At 47.5% G+C, this 12,404-nt stretch overlaps 1 protein-coding gene across 1 annotated transcript in view; it reads right to left on the minus strand.

The window, feature by feature from the left end:
* The window catches only part of LOC121272200 (calmodulin-binding transcription activator 2-like), a 156,066-nt gene that overhangs the window by 112,033 nt on the left and 31,629 nt on the right, over positions 1 to 12,404 (minus strand). Inside the window, exons 3-5 of the mRNA XM_041178725.1 lie at positions 12,257 to 12,324; positions 10,298 to 10,433; positions 3,253 to 3,324 (exon numbers count right to left, since the gene is read on the minus strand). Of these exons, the coding sequence (XP_041034659.1) occupies positions 3,253 to 3,324; positions 10,298 to 10,433; positions 12,257 to 12,324 (276 nt within the window). The remainder of the gene's footprint in view (positions 1 to 3,252; positions 3,325 to 10,297; positions 10,434 to 12,256; positions 12,325 to 12,404) is intronic.

The raw sequence follows: 12,404 nt of genomic DNA on the forward strand, positions 1-12,404 counted from the left end.
CAATGTTATATACAACACTCAGTGTAAGTAACACACAATGTTATATACAACACCCAGTGTAAGTAACACACAATGTCATAAACAACACCAGTGTAAGTAACACACAATGTTATATACAACACTCAGTGTAAGTAACACACAATGTTATATACAACACCCAGTGTAAGTAACACACAATGTTATACACAACACCCAGTGTAAGTAACACACAATGTTATATACAACACCCAGTGTAAGTAACACACAATGTTATACACAACACCCAGTGTAAGTAACACACAATGTTATATACAACACCCAGTGTAAGTAACACACAATGTTATATACAACACCCAGTGTAAGTAACACACAATGTTATATACAACACCCAGTGTAAGTAACACACAATGTCATAAACAACACTCAGTGTAAGTAACACACAATGTTATATACAACACTCAGTGTAAGTAACACACAATGTTATATACAACACCCAGTGTAAGTAACACACAATGTTATACACAACACCCAGTGTAAGTAACACACAATGTTATATACAACACCCAGTGTAAGTAACACACAATGTTATACACAACACCCAGTGTAAGTAACACACAATGTTATATACAACACCCAGTGTAAGTAACACACAATGTTATACACAACACCCAGTGTAAGTAACACACAATGTTATATAGCAACACCCAGTGTAAGTAACACACAATGTTATATACAACACCCAGTGTAAGTAACACACAATGTTATACACAACACCCAGTGTAAGTTAACACACAATGTTATACACAACACCCAGTGTAAGTAACACACAATGTATATACAACACCCAGTGTAAGTAACACACAATGTTATATACAACACCCAGTGTAAGTAACACACAATGTTATACACAACACCCAGTGTAAGTAACACACAATGTTATATACAACACCCAGTGTAAGTAACACACAATGTTATACACAACACCCAGTGTATGTAACACACAATGTTATATACAACACCCAGTGTAAGTAACACACAATGTTATACACAACACCCAGTGTAAGTAACACACAATGTTATATACAACACCCAGTGTAAGTAACACACAATGTTATACACAACACCCAGTGTATGTAACACACAATGTTATATACAACACTCAGTGTAAGTAACACACAATGTCATAAACAACACCCAGTGTAAGTAACACACAATGTTATATACAACACCCAGTGTAAGTAACACACAATGTTATAAACAACACCCAGTGTAAGTAACACACAATGTTATATACAACACCCAGTGTAAGTAACACACAATGTCATAAACAACACCCAGTGTAAGTAACACACAATGTTATATACAACACCCAGTGTAAGTAACACACAATGTTATATACAACACCCAGTGTAAGTAACACACAATGTTATAAACAACACCCAGTGTAAGTAACACACAATGTTATATACAACACCCAGTGTAAGTAACACACAATGTTATATACAACACCCAGTGTAAGTAACACACAATGTTATATACAACACCCAGTGTAAGTAACACACAATGTTATATACAACACAGCAAGAGCAGGAATGACTTCAAGGTCAGAATCCCATCTCCAAACTGATCAAGAATCTTGCTGGACAGGAGCCCATTTTCCCAGCTCAGGCACCTCGACCCCCACCCTCAACCCTACCCTCAACCCCACCCTCAACCCTCACCCTCAACCCCCACCCTCAACCCTCAACGTCAACCCCCACCCTCAACCCTCACCCTCAACCCTCACCCTCAACCCTCACCCTCAAACCCCACCCTCAACCCTCACCCTCAACCCTCACCCTCAACCCCCACCCTCAACCCTCAACGTCAACCCTCACCCTCAACCCTCACCCTCAAACCCCACCCTCAACCCTCACCCTCAGCCCCACTCTCGACACCCACCCTCAGCCCCACTCTCGACACCCACCCTCAGCCCCACTCTCAACCTCCACCCTCAACCCCCTCCCTCAATCCCACTCACGCCCACATCAGCCTCACCCTGGCGGGGGCACATCGTCCCCCACCCTCAACCTCACCCCCTCCCACATCCACCTCACCCTGGGGCACCTCGACCTCCACCCTCAACCTCACACCCTCCCACATCAGCCCCACCCCGGGCAACCTCGAGCGCTGCTCTCCACCCCCTCCCCCCCCACCCCTGCTCACCCCCAGCAGACCCACCCCGGGGTACCTGGCCCCTCCCTCAGCCCCGTGTCTCCCTGAGACCCCACAACTGCCTCCCCTGCCCTACCCCAGGTTTCCTCAAGACCCCACACCCTGGGGTTACTCAGTCTCCCCCCAACCTGCCCCCACCCCCTCTGCTGCCTGACCCCAGCCCTGGCGTTCATCAACATCCCCCCCCCCCCCCCCCACCCCCGGATACCTCTCTCTGTGACCCTATCCTGAGGTTCATCAAGCTCCACTGTCACTCCAATCGTTCCTTACTGACTCCCACGGGGCGTGAGGTGCCGCTCTGTACCTCTACCCACGCCCACATTTCACTGTCTCAGCTCCGCAGAGCATGGCCAGGACAGTGCCATTTTCAGCTCTCCAGAAACCACGGCGCATCTACAACTCTGCTGCGCAAGTCCTGTCTGTCCGTCACCCGCTGTGCCCACCGACCCACACTGCCTCTCGGTGAAGCAATGCCTGCGTTTTACAATCCTTCTTTTCCAAACCCTCTCTACTCTTCGCCCACTCCCTGTCTCTGTAATCTCCTCCAGCCCCAGCACCCTCCCAGATATCTGTGCTCCTGCAGTTCCATCCACTCCCCTTGAATTTCGGACTCCTAATTCTAACCCCGATTCTAACTGGACGATGTGCCTCCTACTGCCTGGGCTATGAGCGCCGGAATCCCCTCCCTCAGCCTCTCCTTTCCTTCCTTTAACACCTCCCTCTTTGACCAAGCTGTGGGTCAACTGTCCCTAATATCTCAATACATGGCTCAGTGTCAAGTTATTCGTTGATAATGCTCCAGGGACACACACCAGGACCCGGTCCTACACTGAAAGTGTGATATCAACACCAGTTATTGTTGTGGTGAAGGGCACCATCTACATGGGCTGTGGGTGGGATGCAGGGCAGGGTCATTCATAAAAATCAATTTTCTCTGATTGTCTTGGGTGTGGAAAACTGGGGACCATCCTGGGAGAAGTTTGACTTTGCCCATTTCTGAAGGTGGGCGCATTCAGGATGCGTTTGTGTTCACCGTGTGTCTGAACCAGCGCCTCCTACCTGCAGGAGCCAGTAGCATCTTCTGTGGAATGTCGGAACGATGGACGAATGCACGTAGCAACCATACAGACACTGTTGAGGTAAGTGAGGAAAGGACAGCTGCTGTGATCCAAGTTAGAGACACATCAGTAGTTTCTCAGTTTGAAAGGTCCGTTTCACACCTGTGTACGCACACACTGCACCGGTTTGTGGAGTCAGATCATGAATCAGACCTGATCCTACTGAAGGGTGGAAGGGGCCGCAGGGGGAGACAGGGTGTCCTCCCTGACTCGTGCGGGGGCCGTGGAGGGGAGCTTGGGAGCTGCAGTCTTCCCATGCCCTTGCCTGAGAAGATGGAGCTGACAGTGGAGGTGCCACTGTAAAAGGAGGAGTCTCACTGCACAGAGTGTTCCTCCGCTTTAACCGGAGCAGTAACAAGGCTCCTGGGCTCAGTGCACTATCACATCACAGACATCCTGCTGACGACAAGGATATTCCACAGTGACCAGAGATACCATCACCCCACGCTCTCCTTGTTGTACTGAGTACCAAACTTACATGCACCTGGGAAATGGGCCTATCTCACATTGCAAATTGGTCCTTGCCATCCATTTTAAAATTACCATCTTTGTTTTCAAAACCTCACTCCCCCTCCCTATGTCTGTAACAAGCACCATAAGTCCCCAACATCCCTGCGCTCCTACAATTCTGCCCGTTCCCCCAGTGATTCTGAATAACAGACACACACACACACACACACACTCCTCACAGTGTCACTAACAAGCATAGATACAATGCTCACAGTGACACTGAGTAACACGCACCCATACACACACACACACTGCACAGTGACACTGAGTAACAGGTGCACACACAAACTCCTCACAGTAAAACTGAATAACAAGCACACACAGTCCTCACAGTGACGCTGTGTAACAGGCACACACACTCGTCAGAGTGACAGAGTAATAAGCACACACACACTGCTCACAGTGACAATGAGTAACAAACACACACACATAGTCCTCGCAGCAACACACACAGTGCTCACAGTGACACTGAGTAACAGACGCACACACATTCCTCATAGTGACACTAAGTAACAGTCAAACACACACACACACTCCTCAGTGACTGAGTAACAGGCACACACACTTTGCAGTGACACTGAGTAAAAAACACACGTACATTCCTCACGGTGACACTAACAAGTACAGGCACACTGCTCACAGTGACACTAAGTAACACGCACACACACACAGTCCTCACGGTGACACTGTAACAAGTATACAGACACTCCTCACAGCGAACACGTTAACAAGCACATGCACACACACTCCTCACAGTGACTCTGAGTAACAGGCACACATACACTCCTCACAGTGACACTAACAAGCACAGGCACACTGCTCACAGTGACTCTGAGTAACAAACACACACACACACACTTCTCACTGTGAACTCAGGAACAATCACACACACACAGTCCTCACAGCGACACTGAGTAACAAGTATACACACATTCCTCACAGTGAGCACATTAACAAGCACACACACACACTCCTCACAGTGACACTGAATAACAGGCGCGCACATACACACTCCTCACGGTGTCGCTGAGTAACAGGCACACATAAACTCGTCACAGTGACACTGAGTACCAAGCACGCACACACACACACACACACTCCTCACAGTGACACTAACAAGCACAGGCACACTGCTCACAGTGACACTGAGTAACAAGCACACACAAACACACTCCTTACAATGACACTGAGTAACAGGCACACACGCACTCACTTCTCACAATGACACTAAAACGCACAGAAGCAATGCTCAAAGTGACACTGAGTAACAAGCATACACACGCATAGCTCACAGTGAAAGTGAGTAACAGGCATATACACACTCTTTGCAGTGACACTGAGTAACAAACATACGCACATTCCTCACAATGATGCTGTGTAACAGATGCACACACACACACTCCTCACAGTGACACTAACAAGTACAGGCACACTGCTCATAGTGACACTGAGTAACAAGCACACACACAGTCCTCACAGTGACACTGTGTAACAAGTATGCACACACTCCTCACAGTGAACACAGTAACAAACACACACAAACACACTCCTCACAGTGACACTAACACGTACAGACGCAATGCTCACAGTGACACTGAGTAACAAGCATACACACACATAGCTCATAGTGAAACTGAGTAACAGGCACACACACACTCTTTGCAATGACACTGAGTAACAAACATACGCACATTCCTCACAATGATGCTGTGTAACAGATGCACACACACTCCTCACAGTGACACTAACAAGTACAGGCACACTGCTCACAGTGACACTGAGTAACAAGCACACACACACACTCCTCACAGTGAAGAGTAGCAAGCACACACACACTTCTCACAGTGAACTCAGGAACAAGCACACACACCCACACTCCTCACAGTGATACTGAATAACAGGCACACACACACATCTTCCTCAAAGTGACACTGAGTAACAAACGTACACACATAACTCACAGTGACACTGAGTGACAAGCAAACACACATTTCTCACAGTGACACTGAGTAACAGGCAAATATACACATTCCTCACAGTGACACTAACTAACAAGCACAGACGCAATGCTCACAGTGACACTGAGTAACAGGCACACACACACTCTCTGCAGTGACGATGAGTAACAAACACACGCACATTCCTCACAGTGACACTGTAACAAGTATACACACACTCCTCACAGCGACACTAACAAGTACAGGCACACTGATCACATAGACATTGAGCAACAAGCACACACACAGTCCTCACAGTGACACTGTAACAAGTATACACACACTCCTCACAGTGAACACCTTAACAAGCACCAGCACAGACACTCCTCACAGTGACACTGAGTAACAGGCAGACACACACTCCTCACAGTGACGCTCAGTAACAGGCACACACACTCCTCACAGTGACACTAACAAGCATAGGCACACTGCTCACAGTGACACTGAGTAACAAGAACACACACACTCCTCACAGTGACACTGTGTAACAAGTATACACACGCTCCTCACAGTGAACGCATTAACAAGCACACACACATACAGTTCTCACAGCAAAACTGAGTAACAGGCACACAAACACACTCCTCACAGTGAAACTGAGTAACAGGTGCACAAACACACTCTTCACAGTGAAACTGAGTAACAAGCACACACACAGTCCTCAGTGACGCTGTGTAACAGGTATACACACACTCCTCACAGTGAACTCAGTAACAAGCACACACACACACAATCCTCACAATGATGCTGAGTAACAGGCACACACACTCTTCACAGTGACACTAACAAGTATAGGCGCACTGCTCACAGTGACACTGAGTAACAAGCACACACACACGCTCCTCACAGTGACAGAATAACAGGCACACACACACTCCTCACAGTGAAACTGAGTAACAAGCAGACACTCACAATCCTCACAATGATACTGAGTAACAGGCACAAGCACACACACTCCTCACAGTGACACTGAGTAACAGGCACAAACACACACTATTCTCAGTGTCACTGAGTAATAAGCACACAAAGACTCCTCACAGTGACGGTGAGTAACAAGCACACACACATTCCTCACCGTGACACTGAGTGACAAGCATACACACACACATCCCTCTCAGTGACACTGAGTAACAGGCACACACACACACTCCTCAACAGTGACACTGATTAACAGGCACACACATGCACTCCTCACAGTTACTCTCAGTAACAAACACACAAACACTCCTCACAGCGACACTCAGTGACAGGCACACACGTAAACTCTTCAGTGACCCTCAGTAACAGACACAAACACACACTTCTCACAGTGATAATGAGTGACAGGTATACACACACACACAGTCCTCACAGTGACACTGAGTAACAGGCGCGCACACACTCCTCACAGTGACACTAAGTAACAGTCAAACACACTCCTCAGTGACACTGAGTAACAGGCACACACTCTTTGCAGTGACACTGAGTAACAAACAGATGCACACACACTCCTCACAGTGACACTGAGTAATAGGCAGACACACACTCCTGACAGTGATGCTGAGTAACAGGCACACACACTCTTCACAGTGACACTAACAAGCATAGGCACACTGCTCACAGTGACACTGAGTAATAAGCACACACACACACGCTCCTCACAGTGACAGAGTAACAGGCAGACGCACACTTCTCACAGTGAACTCAGGATCAAGCACACACACACATCCTCTCAGTGACACTGAGTAACTGACAAACATACACTCCTCACAGTGACACTGAGTATCAAGCATACACACATTTCTCACAGTGAAACAAAGTAACAGGCACACATACACACTCCTCACAGTGAAACTGAGTAACAAGCCAACACACACAGTCCTCACAGTGACGCTGTGTAACAAGTATACACACACTCCTCACAGTGAACTCAGTAATAAGTACACACACACTCCTCACAGTGATGCTGAGTAACAGGCGCACTCACACTCCTCACAGTAACACTGAGTAACAAACACACACACACACACACACTCTCCTCACAGTGTCACTGAGTAACAAACACACACTCCTCAGTAAAACTGGGTAACAGGCACACATACATACACACACTCCTCACAGTAAAACTGAGTAACAGGCACACACACACACACACACACTCTTCACAGAAACTGAGTAACAAGCACACACACAGTCCTCACAGTGACACTGAGTAACAAGCGCACACACACTCCTCAGTGACACTGAGTAACAGGTACACACTCTATGCACTGACACTGAGTAATGAACACACACGCTCCTCACTACGACACTCAGTGACAGGCACACACGCACACTTCTCAGTGACTCTGATGCAAACAGACAACCGTGCACACGTTCTTCACAAATACACACTTCTCAAAGTGATACTGAGTGACAAGCGCACACATTCCCCAGTGACACTGAGTGACAAGCACACACACATTCCTCACAGTGACACTGAGTAACAGGCACACACACACTCCCCAGAGTGACACTGAATGACAGGTACACACACACTCCTCACAGTGACAGTGAGTGACAGATACACACACACACTCCTCACAGTGACACTGAGTAACAAGTACACACACACTCCTCACAGTGAACTCTGTAACAAGCACACACACACACTCCTCACATTGACACTGTGCAACAAGTACAAATATGCACTCCTGCAGTGACAGAGTAACAGGCACACACACGCACACACAGTCCTCACAGTGAAACTGAGTAACAGGCGCACACACACACACTCCCCTCAGTGACACTACGTAACAGGCATACACACACTCCTCACAGTGACACTATGTAACAGGCGTGCACTCACACTCTTTGCAGTGACACTGTAACAAAAACATATACACATTCCTCACCATGACACTGAGTAACAAGCGCACATGCTCCTCACAGTGACTCTCAGTAACAAGCACACACACACACTGCTCACAGCAACACTCACTGACAGGCACACACGCACATTCCTCAGTGACACTGAGTAACAGACACAAACACACACTTCTCAAAGTGATACTGAGTGACAAGCGCACACATTCCTCAGTGACACTGAGTGACAAGCACACACACATTCCTCACAGTGACACTGAGTAACAGGTGCACACACACACACTCCCCAGAGTGACACTGAATGACAGGTACACACACACACTCCTCACAGTGACACTGAGTGACAGATACACATACACACTCCTCACATTGGCACTGTGTAACACATGCACACACACACTTTTCACAGTGACACTGTGTAACACATGCACACACACACTCCTCTCAGTGACAATGAGTAACAGGCACACACACACTCCTCACAGTGACACTGAGTAATAGGCACACACACACGCTCCTCACAGTGACACTGAGTAACAGGCACACACACACACACTCCTCACAGTGACACTGAGTAACAAACACACACACAGTCCTCACAGTGAAACTGATTAACAGGCACATACACACACACTCCCCTCAGTGACGCTGAGTAGCAGGCACACACATACTCTTCACAGTGACACTGAGTAACAGGCACACAAATACTCTCTGCAGTGACACTGTAACAAAAATACACACACATTCCTCACCGTGACACTGAGTAACAAGCGCACATGCTCCTCACAGTGACTCTCAGTAACAAGCACATACTCCTCACAGCAGCACTTAGTGACAGGCACACAGGCACATTCCTCAGTGACACTGAGTAACAGACACAAACACACACTTCTCAAAGTGATACTGAGTGACAAGTGCACACATTCCTCAGTGACACTGAGTGACAAGCACACACACTTTCCTCACAGTGACACTGAGGAACAGGCGCGCACACACACACACTCCCAGAGTGACACTGAGTGAAAGGTAACACACACACTCCTCACAGTGACACTGAGTATCAGGCATACACACACAGTCCTCACAGCAACACTGAGTAACAGGCATGCAACACTCCTCAGTGACACTGAGTAACAGGCACACACTCTCCTCACAGCAACACTCAGTGACAGGCACACACGCACACTCCTCAGTGACACTGAGTAACAAACAAAAACACACACTCCTCAGTGACACTGAGTGACAAGCATACACACATTCCTCACAGTGACAGAGTAACAGGCGCACACACACACACACACACACACTCCCCAGAGTGACACTGAGTAACAGGCACACACACTCTCCTCACAGTGACCCTGAGTAACAAACACGCACACACATACTTCTTACAGTGACACCGAGCTGGAAAAGGCTGGAGGAATACAACGTTAACAAGTAGCTCTGCTCATTGGAATACCCTACACCACACGGACAGCAGTGATTCGGGCAGCTGCTCAGCACCAGCTTCTCAAGGGAAATTAGGAATGGGGAACAAATGCTGGATTGCCAGTGATGCTTACATCCCAACGGAAAAATTAAAGGACTCTCCCTCGGTGAGATTTCAAGGCAATATTCCAGCTGCCTTTCACATACCTCCATTCCTTGAACTTTTAATTTCATGTGATCCTCTCTAGTTGTTTTTCCATCCTTTCGTTTTTTCCAACAATAACCATCTTTCCGGTATTTTACCTTCTTTCTGTTGTACAATATTATCGAGCCATTGAGCGGCCTGGGTAAGAGCAAGCAATGGAATCGTTACTAAAGTGGCTTCACACAAAGTTAGGTTTTAAAGGCGATTGTATGAGTAGCACGGCAAGAGCAGAACAGACGGCATCTCTGAACTAAAGTCACCCACAGGCAACTCCAGGATCTGGACTTGCCCTGTAAGTAACATCGATATAGTTCAGATCACACCCTCCCTGCTGAGAGTTTCACAATGTGCAGAGTCAGCTCTCCTTAGCCCAGGAGCAGTTGAAACACTCCAATTGGCTTCAGGAGGCTTTAGGCTGATGAATGGAAGCAGCCTATCGGAGCTCACACTCCCAATCATTACCCTACTCATGAGCAGATATCAGGAACGACAGACTACATTCCAATGCTTGTTCTCTGCTGTCACTACCAAAGAACAGTCACCAAAAACAAACTAACATCATGAGAATAGAGTAACCAGTCAATTATCTCACTGTCCTTTGTGGGGTCTTGCTGTGCACAAATTGGCTGCCAAGTTTCTCGACATTACCACGGTGACTACACTCCAAAACTAACTTTTTTTATATTCATTCGTGGAATGTGGACTTTACTGGCCGGGCCCAGCATTTATTGCCCATCCCTAATTGCCCCCTGAGAAGATGGTGGTGAGCTGCCTTCTTGAGCCGCTGCAGTCCATGTGGTGTAGGTACACACACTGTGCTGTTAGGGAGGGAGTTCCAGGATTTTGACCCAGTGACAGTGAAGGAACGGCCGATATATTTCCAAGTCAGGATGGTGTGTGATTTGGAGGGCAACTTCCAGGACATTCCATCACACTCCTGACTTGTGCCTTGTAGATGGTGGACAGGCTTTGGGGAGTCAGGAGGTGAGTTACTCCCCACAGGATTCCCAGCCTCTGACTTGCTCTTGTAGCCACAGTATTTATATGGCTGGTCCAGTTCAGTTTCTGGTCAAGGATAACCCCCAGGATGTTGACAGTGGGGGATTCAGTGATGGTAATGCCATTGAACATCAAGGGGCAATAGCTAGTTTCTCCCTTGTTGGAGATGGTCATTGCCTGACACTTGTGTGGTGCGAATGTTACTTGCCACTTGTCAGCCCAAGTCTGGATATTGTCCAGGTCTTGCTGCATTTGGACAGGGACTGCTTCAGTATCTGAGGAGTTGTGAATGATGCTGAACATTGTGCAATCATCAGTGAACATCCCCACTTCTGACCTTATGATGGAAGGAAGGTCATTGATGAAGCAGCTGAAGATGGTTGGGCCGAGGACACTACCCTGAGGAACTCCTGCAGTGATGTCCTGGAGCTGAGATGACTGACCTCCAACAACCACAACCATCTTCCTTTGTGCTGGGTATGATTCCAAACAGTGGAGAGATTTCCCCCTGATTCCCATTGACTCCAGTGTTGCTAGGGCTCCTTGATGTCACACTCGGTCAAATGCTGCCTTGATGTCAAGGGCAGTCACTCTCACCTCACTGGTGTAAAACACTTTAGGGCATTCTGACATTGTGAAAGGCATTATATAGTGAGTCTTTGTTTTAGATGTACCGCTGGCTTTACCTAGTGACCATGGGATTGTACTGTGCAAGTCAGCACTGCCAGATGAAGAGGAGGGGATATTATCCAATAATGTGCGAAAAGCAGTGATTACATTCCCTCCTCATCATGATAGGGGAGTGCTCCAAAAAATAGATTTAAATCAGAGCCGTTTCTTAGCCTAAGTAATGACGTTGTATAGTGGGTATTACGCTGTTCCTGGAACCAGTCCATGATACGCTGCTCTTTCCTCCCGCACTCGCTCGCAGTTTCATGTATTCAGTTGCTGAAGCAGCTCACCTGGTCCGTGGAGCACCTGAAAGCCACTCATCATGTTTCTCAAATGCTGTCAAGTAAGACGCTATTTCCTAGAAACAGAAACCACAGCCCACACTCAGTGACATGCAGAACTACTTGTAGAAATGCCACACTGTGGGTGTGACATGTC

Source organism: Carcharodon carcharias, chromosome 33 (assembly GCF_017639515.1).
Source record: "Carcharodon carcharias isolate sCarCar2 chromosome 33, sCarCar2.pri, whole genome shotgun sequence".
NCBI lineage: Eukaryota > Metazoa > Chordata > Chondrichthyes > Lamniformes > Lamnidae > Carcharodon > Carcharodon carcharias.